Here is a 10,245-nt window from a genome sequence, read left to right as displayed (position 1 = left end):
TCCACTTCTCTGTTTAGATTGAATTATTCTACAAAACAGAAAAGCTTTCATTGTTCTGTGGAACAGAAGCAGAAAGCTAAAACATGCCTTTTTAAGCATCAGTCAAAGGAGGAAAACTGGAAAACAAACAAACCACTGTTGGCAATCTCAGGAGGCATTCTGCTTGTGGAGAAGCAATGAGACTGTAATATCTCTGAGACAACTGAGGTGTGACTCCTGTATCTTATTTACAACAGTTCAACACAAACTACTGCCAGCATGCATGTCAGATTACTATGTGGTATGAAAAATGGCAGTGTCAGAGGTTCCTTTCACTATTATAGCCTCAATTTTGAGCTACATTAGCACCACTTTCAGCTGTTTTTCTGGCCTGTAATTCTACTGTGTCATCACAGTTAAGTTCTAACCAGCTGCAGGTGGCCATTCCTGCACTCAAAGATGTCTTCCTGGTGCTAGCTGATCAGGACCAATTTTGGTGACTTTCATATCAACTAGAATAGGAGAAAGGAAAAAGGCATTTAGGGGCAATGTATGGCATAGGGAAGGGACAAAAACTGTCAACTGCAAAATTTATTATTCCTGAGATCATATTACTATATACCTCCTTCTCACAAATGGGGAAGGTAGATTGGAATAAGATGGGTCACAACAGAGAGAGAACTAAAGATGACTCTAATGGAGATCCTGAATGAGCTGTTAAGACCCAGTTGTAGCTTCAGTTAAATCTGAGATACAGTTAAAATCTTATCTTACTTATTATTTTAATTATGAGCTTGGAAATAAAGAAAACGCACTAATAAAATTTGCAGGTGGCCTGAACATAAGCTTTATTAAAACAGAAGTAGACCAGAATATAAAAACAATTGGATGAGCTCATATATTGTACTGCAATGAAAGTAGAAACTAATAAACAGCTACAATGTCGGAGCTCATGACCTGGAAATATTAGTGTATCACAGAATCATTACATGGCCCTGAGAAATGGCACATATGCTCCTACGGCCAATTATGTAAAGTATTTCTAGAAGTTCAGTATTAACATTACAGTACATGGCAGCTGAAACACTACAGTTTTGTATGCTACTTAAGAAACCGACATTCAGACTGAAACAGGTACAGACAAGAACTGTTAGTGTTGCTGAGAAAATGAGGAGCCTGCTTCGTCAGAGGAGATTATGATAGTTGATTTGGACAATCAGAGCTGCTTTCTGGGGCTTCCTCCATGAAGGCAACATGCAAGTTTGAGCCTCCTCCAAGCACTTCTTCCCATCTCTGCATCTGTAATGGTAAAATGTCATTGTAGAGAAGATAACTCCAAATATGTTTTGGTATGCAAGCATTTGGGCGTTAAATACACAGAATGACTGACTGGGATTTACTACTTTAAGGGTAGTAATGCACCCCAACTTTTTATCTGGGACCCATGACTCATGCTCGGAAACTTAAGAATGAAGCAAAATATAAAAGGTTAAAACTGTTGTTTGTCCAAATTGGAAACAGGCCCATAAAGCCAACCAACCAACAAAACAAACAATAAAGATACACAAAACTAGACTACACTTAACAATAACAAATCTTCTTAAACTATTCTAGGTGTCTTTCCTATGCTTAATGCCAAGTCTTACTTTATTTTGGAACACTACTTAATAGTAGGCTCAACAGAATTTGATGTATTTAAACATGCTTAAAAGAATTTGACCTACTTGCTAATTTTCTGAACACCCCAGTTTCAATATGTGTGTCTACAAACAGCTCACAGCTACTTATTCCTCCCATAAGCACTGATTTAGAAATGGTTCTGAATCTAAGGAAGCACTAACTCAGAGACAAAACTCCCATTAACTGTGGTGGGGCCAGAGTTTTAAAGATTATACGCTGCCTCTTCAGTGTTACCATTTTTATATCCCTATATACAACTGAGCTCTTATGGAGCAGAAGGTTATTTCCAACGGTGTTGAAAACTGAATCTCTCTGGCAGTGTACATTTAATACCTCTGCTTTTGGAATTGCCTTCAGACTTGTGTTCACAGACACTGCATGAAGACTGGACATCTTTTTCCTTGAGCCACAGTTGAGAATCTCTGTAAGTACATTTCATAATTGCCTAGCAAAGAGCTGTGTAACATGTTGACATAAGTACAAAGGATAACCAAATACATAACAAGTACATACATGTAGATTGATTGGTCACTTTATTCACATAGTGAATACACAGGTAAAAGGAAGTCTGTCATAGGTTCATAAGACAGAGCACCCAAGAGCTCATGCTCAGCACATGCCATAGATCTAAGTTCATAGTAAAGCCCTGGAAATTAAAAAAAAAAAAAAAAAACAACTGCATCAATGATGAAATATTATATATAAGATATCTTAAATAGCATTGGTATAGCCATCTGCTTTGTAGACTCCAAGGGGCGAAGATTTAAGTTTTGAGCTTCTCCATGAAAGTAAGTATAGGCATAACGGACCACACAAAAGCCTTTTTAGGTCAGCACTGTCTCTCCAGTAGGAGATGACTGAAGTAAGAATGAAATAAGAGAAAAACTCAGAGTGTTCACTGACCTCCTCAGAGTCTAGCAATCTGCAGTTCAGGGCTTTGCTGAGGTAAAGTTGTGTTTGTACGTTTTTGATACACCTAAAATGGATTTCACTAATTTGCTGAATTTGCTTCTACAAACTACATGGTTTGCCAGCACTCCAAACACACTTTCACAGCCTGATCAGGCACAACGTGGAAACGCCTCTTCCAAGACAACCCCATCTGTTAGTTTCACTTGATGCCTGCTAGGGCTCTTTGGGAGCACACCACTCCATGTTCAACTTCTCCAGGTGCTCATGATTTTTGTGACTTTAGAACATCTGCCTTCCACCATTCCCTTTCCAGGCTGACAAGTCTTTGTCTAAATAGCTACTTCTTTTAGGGAAAACATGCAGTGTCCTTCTCTATTGTTTTTTTTTCTTTTCAGCTGCATTATTTTTCAGATGAAGAAACCAAGATTGTACACTGAAGATTTCAGAACAGCACTAATTTATACAACCATATAGCAATGCTTGTGCTTCTGAACTGTGTGAATTGCATAATAAAGCCGTGCAGCATTGTTTTGCTGTGAAAAAGAAGTGCTCCTTCTTTCTAATTGTAGGTTTCCTTATACTCATTAATTCCATTATGTTATTATAAATTTTATCAGTCTTCCTGGGGAAGACATCAGGTTTTTTCTCTCAGCTTCACTCTGGTATCACATTTGCTACAGACCAGCCTTCTAGCACCAAAGCCATTTCACATAAGGGTGAGATTACTATATTAATAGTACAGTTACCCTTAGGTAATTTTGAATGCTTTGGTAAATACTGCCTGGCTGTGCTCATTTGCTAATGTCCATTTTGTTGGCTTTCTCTGTCATTTTTTCTCACTTCAGACACTGCAGTTTGAGCCACCAGAGAGTTCAGAGGACACTGCTTGTCTGATACACCTTCCTACAAAGTGAAATTCTTCAGAGAAGCCCCCTTAGGACACCTCACAGCGAACCCTGATAATTCACTTGTTTATCTACGGCCTCACACTGTTCTGAGCAGCATTCGGCTGCCCCGAGACTCCCCCAGCGTTATGCTCGGCAAGAGCCGGCTGGACATAACACATCTATTTCTAAAAGGGACCTGAGGACGCCACAACCACTTTGCATCCCCGCCGGATCCAGCCCCGGCACGGAGGCGCTGTCACGCCGCTCCTCACAGCCCCAGCCAGGCCCTGCCCGCAGCCTCCCCTCACGCGCCGAGACCACCACGCCACCGCTGCCGGGCGGCCCTCGCACCGCCCTTTGGCGGCGGCCGGTGGCAACGCGCAGGCGCGGCGGGGACCCGGGGTAGGCACGCAGCGCGCAGGCCCGCTGGCCGTGCGTGGAGGCGAGTTTGAACGGTGGCGGGTACCGGAGGCTCTCGGTGCTGCGCTGCGCCGCTAATGGAGCCCGTTCTGAAAGGTACCGGCTTCTCCGCTGTGCGGTGGTTGCGCTAGCGGCCGGGCTGCACTACTTCTGGCGCGGCCGAGGGGACCCGCGTTTACAGCGCTGACCCGGCACCTCTCTTCTCGCGGCCCTTTCTCCGGTGCTTCCCGGCAAGGCTGCCGGCGGAGAGCGGCCGGGCCTGCCGGAGCCGCTGTGGTGGCTCCCGCTCGCCTCCTTCCGCGCCCGATCCTCTCTCTGCGGGTGGCCCGACGCCGAGTCAGGGACGGGACTGAGCCCTCGGCCGGGTCAGTGTTCCGCTAGTCCGCCTGGCGTGGCCCCCCCGCGGGTGGGGAGCCCTCCGGTGGGCACGGGAGGGCTGGGGCGGGACGGAGGGGGTTTCGCTGCGGGCCTGTTCTGATAGATCGCGAATCCGTCGCACGCCGGTGGCGCGGCCTGGCCGCCCCGGTGGGAGGCTGGGCGGGGGTGAGCGGCCGGTGGGGAGGGCCTGGCTGGAAGCCAGGCGGCCTCGGGCGTGGTGGGGCAGCGGCTGCCCCGCGGGGCGGCTCCCGGTACAGAACTAGTCGGCGCCGCCACCACCCACCGCTGCCGGCCCGCTTGGGCGCTCGCCTCGCTCTTCCTGCCCTGGTCGGTTGTGCTGCATCCTGCCTGACTTCTTGTACGTCTTCCTAAATTTCTGCCTCATTAGGTTGCCCGCTGATGTTCGTTTTCCACACTGTTTGCCACCCTGAGACTTTCTAACATAAGTTGCCCTTTACAAGAACTGAGCTCTACTCCGAGCACTTTTAGTTCAAAAAAAGCTCCAAATCCTTCCTTCTTTCCATGAACTGTACAAAAACTACAAAGTGCCTTGTGTTTTGTTGGAGTATATTTGATTAGCTAGAATTGGCTCATTACTGTAAAATATACCTTTAAATCGTACTGCAGGTGTGTGCAGCTTTGAAGTGATGTGCCTTTTAAGTTCCCAGTTTGACCTTCACTGAAATGCTCTAACCTGTTTTTCTAGGAGAATAATAACTATGAAGGTTCTAAAATACTTGAAATATGAAGAAGGTATTGTTTTTTTCAAATGTGAATGCAGTCTTTTTCACAATAGAGCAATCAAGATAAAAAACAACTCTGGCAAAAGCTGCCCTGGTCCTGTAGTAGAATGAACACAAAAGCATATTGGAGTAGACTTAAGTTCCCACATATATATAAAGTCATAGTACTGATAATAAGATTTTCCCCTGTGTTTCGGCTAAGGAGATGTTTTGTGTCCCATATTTCTCTCATGTTACAAGTATTTCTAGCAATTATGAAAGCATGTTAGTCTTTATAGAAGTACTTCTGCTGTTGAAGCATTATTCTGGTTTTCATTTAAAAAGAAGGCAGTTCACTTTACATAATAATGAAACAGAATGACAGAAATACAAACTAAGATACTTAAGCAATGTTTGCCATGGATGACCCTTTTAAATTGACACTTTCAATTTTATTCATGGATTCTGAGAGTTGCTCAGCCCGTGGTTCATGTCAAGTTGGTTTGGTGCACCAGCATTCCTCCAGTTTTCTGAAACTTTCCCGATTCATCATTCAAAATTGGAAATTGGCATGGCTGACTGTGGGTCACTTGAGTGCCTGTCCTGGGTAAAAATAATGAAGTTATTATTGTAAGTTTCATTTGCTTATCCATCCATGTTTGTTTAAAGAACTCAAACAAGGCTGATTTCATTAGTTGAAGACAGCATTAGTCTGGCTGATAAAGAAAGCTACTTAAAGGCAATATACCTAAATCTACATAAAGCAGCTGACTTGAAATTGTTTTAGCCCCTGTGATAAGTACTTAATTTGGGGTGATTCAGTATAAAGGAGGTGGAATCGAAGTCAACCAAAAATTGTTAAGTATTATTTCTGCAGTTTTTTGTGAGTTTGGGAAGGAATACTTCCATGTGTAATTCATTATGTTCTGTAACTTGTTACATCACTTTGTCTTAAAATTTGTATATGAACCTGAAGATTAGCAGTGATTAAATAATAAGGGTAAGCAGTCATATAAAAATACCAGCTCAACAAGCAATGCTGTATCATGTTTTAAATAGACCAAGTGAAAAGTTCTGTAACTATTGTCAAACTTCTGAGTTTGTTCCATTATAATTAAAGGACAGAAATACTCTGAGAAGAGCATTCTGCTGCTAACATCTGATAGTCAATTTATAAAAGCTATACTTGCTACTGAATGGAATATGTATAAAAGCAAAACTTTGTTGGAAAGGCTAAACCAGTCTTACCTTAGCATATACTTAATTAGCTGTTTGTTGTTTTCTCTCTTCTGGTCTAGGTGTTTCTGCATTTGTAGAAGTTTGGTCATCTAGCAGAAGAGAAAATTACTCAAAAACCTTTGAACATCAACTTCTTGATATGGGAGCAAAAGTAAGGAAACTATTTTGAAAGAAATAGAATAGGGAAGCTCTTCATTATGAAGTACCTTGCTTGTGTTTGTCATCTCTATTTCTTTGTAGTATGAGTTTTTAACGTGCAGGGGGGAAGATAATCACAGACCTGAGAATAGATGAATGTGCTGTAAAATTATTGTTAGTGAAAGATGGGAAATAGTGTGCATTTGTTGTGAAGTGTTGGGATTGCCGCATACTGTGGGCAAACTAAATGTATGTGTTGCAAACCTGTGGTTTACCAGTATGTACCTGATGTTATTTTGTTTTCTTTAACTTGTAGGCAGCTACTCTGCCTACAATATTTTCTAACCAAGTACCATGACATTTTATTCTTCCATTCACCCTCACACAAATGTGCTTAAACTCCAGAAAGTGCTAGTAAAAATACATCTTAGAGTCTTTGATATGTGTCAGTGATTTATTTATTTTTTCCATATCAAGCATAGTTGACTTGTAGGCACAAGAATTGTTTAATTACCAGCTGTAAAACTTCAACGAGTCAAACTGGTGTTTTACCTTCTTGCACATTCTCACTGGTTAACGGACATTTTTAGAGCCCATGTCAGGCTGTAAATAACACTTACGTGAACTCCTAGTGCTTTTTAGATGGGCATGTGTAGCTATATCTTACTGTAATATAGGAAATTTTGCTGTTCTCTTCAAAGCCTCTTTCTGTATGAATTTAGCTGAGATAGCATGACAAAACAGTAGAATAACTTTTTACTATAAAAGCAAATACAACTCTCAATAAATAACTTGAGTAAGAAATATTTCTTTTTGTTTTGTGCTGTACTATCAGATCTATGTAATTCTAGTCTGATTATATTAGGGTTTTTTTCACAGAAAATATGACTAAGCGTAAGACTTCAAAATAAAGTAGCTGGATATGGTGGAAGGTATGGGTAGGTGATATAGATAGGCCTATTTAGCAGACGTCTGTGGCTGAAAAGGAGTTTTCCTACCCTTTCAGTATTCCAGACACTTCCCTTTTATTGGGCTGAGCACATGACAGTAAACTGACTTGGGTCACTGTGTCAGGAAATAAAATTCTAAATTAGTTTTTCACTAGATTCTTGATTCAGACATCTTAAGCTAAGGTCAGCTGAGCAGCAGAGGACATCCAGGGTAATGGAGGAGACAGGAGAGGTGAGAAGGAGGTGTAAGGTGGTGCTCCTCCATAATTTGGAGGCAAAGCTGTGTCCAGCATCTGTCTCCTTAGGACATGAGCTGTGAGCCAGATACTAGCATAAGTGAAGAAACAATTGTATCTGGAGTCATAACTTATTCCAAAAGAGATTCATTGTTCCTTGATACCAAAATACTTAAATACTGTGGGTTTTTATCTTCCAAGAAGTAATAAATTGGCTTGCCACCACCAGAAATTTTTGGAAAAGCTGAATAATTTTCTTAAAGCTAAATACAGGCCCAACATGTTGGAAACCAAGTATAGTGATGCAATTGAGAAGATGGCAGAAAGCTCCAGAACTATTTCCATTTGGCTGTGCTGAGAAGATGCTGCTCTAAAATATGGATTGTATTGGTCTCACAATGTCAACAACCACAACAACTGATCAAATAGTTTTATGCGTAGGGTGTTTTTTTCCACAAAAGGAAACTTCGGTTCTGAAGAATGGAGTATCTAGAACTAAAAATTTTAGCATTTAGTTGTCAATAAAGGCTGATAACTGAAACTTTGATCAGTTGTACAATGCAATGAAAGTGTCAGGTATGATGTTAGCTGTACTGACTTAAGTTTTCTGTGTTTCTTACCTTTTCAGGTGTTCCCTTATAATTTTTTTTGTTTGTGGTAGATTCAGCCCTCCCTCAAAACTAGAAATGCTCGTTATTGATGAGAACTAATTTTAAGGATGAGGTTAGCTGTACATGTTAAGCCTATGAGTTCTTTGCTAAATGAAAGATGTAATTTGGCATTTCTTTGAATAGTGGCAACTACTTTCCATAGTGGCTGTTGCACAAGGCGTTGGGCTACATAAGTATAAATGTTTCAAGATTAGTGATACTGAAGAGAAGCTGCCAAATCAATGTATTCTGTGATTAAGTTATAAAAGATGTACCCATCATTAATCAATTGACATGAGATAAATGCTTTCTGACCACCTTCAAAACAAGGGGATATTTTTCAAGTTTTAGATCCTTCTACATGACAAGAGGGAGACAGAAGATTAAGTAATTCATTGTTAAGAAGTAGAGTGCTTAGTTTATATATAGCTAATAATTAATACATGTAAGAAACTAAACAATTGTAACTAATATCATCAATTATTTCTTAGTATAGATGTATTGTATATCAAAATTTTCAAAAATTGTAATGCATATGTAATAATTATGTGAATATAAGTAACACAAGAGGATCCGGTCTTTGGAGGACTTATGGAGGATGATGCCCAGCGTTCCCCAGTGCTGTCAATAAAGAATGCCACTTAACAGTATAATTGACTCTGCTGTTGAGTTTATTTCTCTGTTTCAATACATCTGGAATAGGGAGATGAAAATGGTAAACGAGAGAAAAGAAGTTTGAAAACAGAAGGCTGTTCTAGCCTTCTAGCATGTATTGCATTGACTTGGCTAATGAGATGACTTTTTATTGCTTGAGGCTTCTTGTGAATATGGGAAAGATCAAGAGTCCTTGACATAATGTTTAGAATAAGTCTTTAAGCTAATGGTTTATACATTAAAAATGAACAATGCTAGCTAGTTTGGCATTTTCTGATTATCAGACTTAAAGATGAGCTCTCTGTGTACTTCTCCAGGTTTCAAAAACTTTGAACAAGCACGTGACCCATGTAATCTTCAAAGATGGACGTATGACTACATGGAGAAAAGCACAGAAGATGGGTGTAAAAATAGTTTCTGTACTCTGGGTGGAAAAGTGAGTACTTCTGAATATAATGAATGTGACCCATTCCAGAAATAGTGGATTCTAATATTGTTTTATCTTAAAACTTAAGTACAGTACCTGTTTGGTTTTTTTAGTGTACTTGATATAGTGATAAATCTTCGAGTAAATTATCACTTTCCTATGACATTATTCCTATTATAAAGCATGTTATTTGCATAAAAAGGTAAAATGATAACTCTTGAAAAATTAAGGTGTTGAAGTAGGTCCGTAGTATATTTGTTACCCATTCAGTGTTCCACTCCTTTGCTGTCAGATGGCATGCAGAGGCAGTGAAGACCAGACATTTATGTTGAATAGAATTCTTCCATTTTCATATGAATAAGCAAATTCCATCACAGACATTGTACCATTCCTGTACTTACTAGAATATCTCCTAGCAAGAAAGAAAAAGATCCGTGTGTAGTCTGGCTTTTAAGACATGTGGCAGGTTCAGAACAGCACTGCTTGAAGATTCTGAATTACCATATGGAAAAAGTGAAATTTAAAACAAACGAACAAAAAAATCACATTTCAGCTGCGGAGCCAGTCCATGAGAATTTGCTAGTCTATAGGTTATGAGGCCTAACTTAGATTTCAGATGATGTGTAAAACCGCAGTGGTTAAGAATATGCATATGTTATATTTGAATACTCCAATCGAGAAATTGCTGTGATGATGGAAATTAGAATATGAGTAAAGAGGCCCTTTTCTATACCCATTGTAATACGCATGGAGATATAGAAGTCTGCTAAGTGTCAAAATAAAAATAAAAAAGGTGGGAGGTTAAAACTGAGCTCTGCAGCCACTTAAATACAGACTGATACAACCACAAAACTTGTGATGCAAGTCTGTTAGCCAAAAAGGAAATCCATGCAGTTCTGCAGAAGCGTGGAGCTTTGAGATCTGGGTGCAAAAGCCTCAAGAAACTTTAGCTGTTGTTTGGACACCAGCAACA

The 10,245-nt window shown here is 40.3% G+C and overlaps 1 protein-coding gene and 1 long non-coding RNA gene across 7 annotated transcripts in view; one reads left to right on the top strand and one right to left on the bottom strand.

Annotated features, from left to right (window-relative positions):
* Positions 1–819: 819 nt before the first annotated feature.
* On the bottom strand, positions 820–4,407 carry LOC136100646 (uncharacterized). Its single transcript, XR_011738490.1, has 3 exons — positions 3,925–4,407; positions 1,993–2,305; positions 820–1,278 (listed from the first exon to the last, which is right to left on the bottom strand). It is a non-coding gene; the product is annotated as an uncharacterized lncRNA (long non-coding RNA).
* Positions 3,806–10,245, top strand: part of MCPH1 (microcephalin 1) — a 127,271-nt gene continuing 120,831 nt past the window's right edge. The window contains exons 1-3 of one of the 6 annotated variants that reach the window (XM_065835947.2): positions 3,809–3,974; positions 6,277–6,368; positions 9,163–9,281. In XM_065835947.2, the coding sequence (XP_065692019.2) occupies positions 3,956–3,974; positions 6,277–6,368; positions 9,163–9,281 (230 nt within the window). In that variant the 5' untranslated portion in view covers positions 3,809–3,955. Of the gene's footprint in view, positions 3,975–4,069; positions 4,244–6,276; positions 6,369–9,162; positions 9,282–10,245 lie in introns of those variants that run through there. The other 5 variants (XM_071807002.1, XM_071807003.1, XM_065835951.2 and 2 more) reach the window with 5 other exon arrangements.

The sequence above is a fragment of the Patagioenas fasciata genome, chromosome 3 (assembly GCF_037038585.1).
Source record: "Patagioenas fasciata isolate bPatFas1 chromosome 3, bPatFas1.hap1, whole genome shotgun sequence".
NCBI lineage: Eukaryota > Metazoa > Chordata > Aves > Columbiformes > Columbidae > Patagioenas > Patagioenas fasciata.
This window is presented reverse-complemented; position numbering and strand designations above follow the sequence as displayed.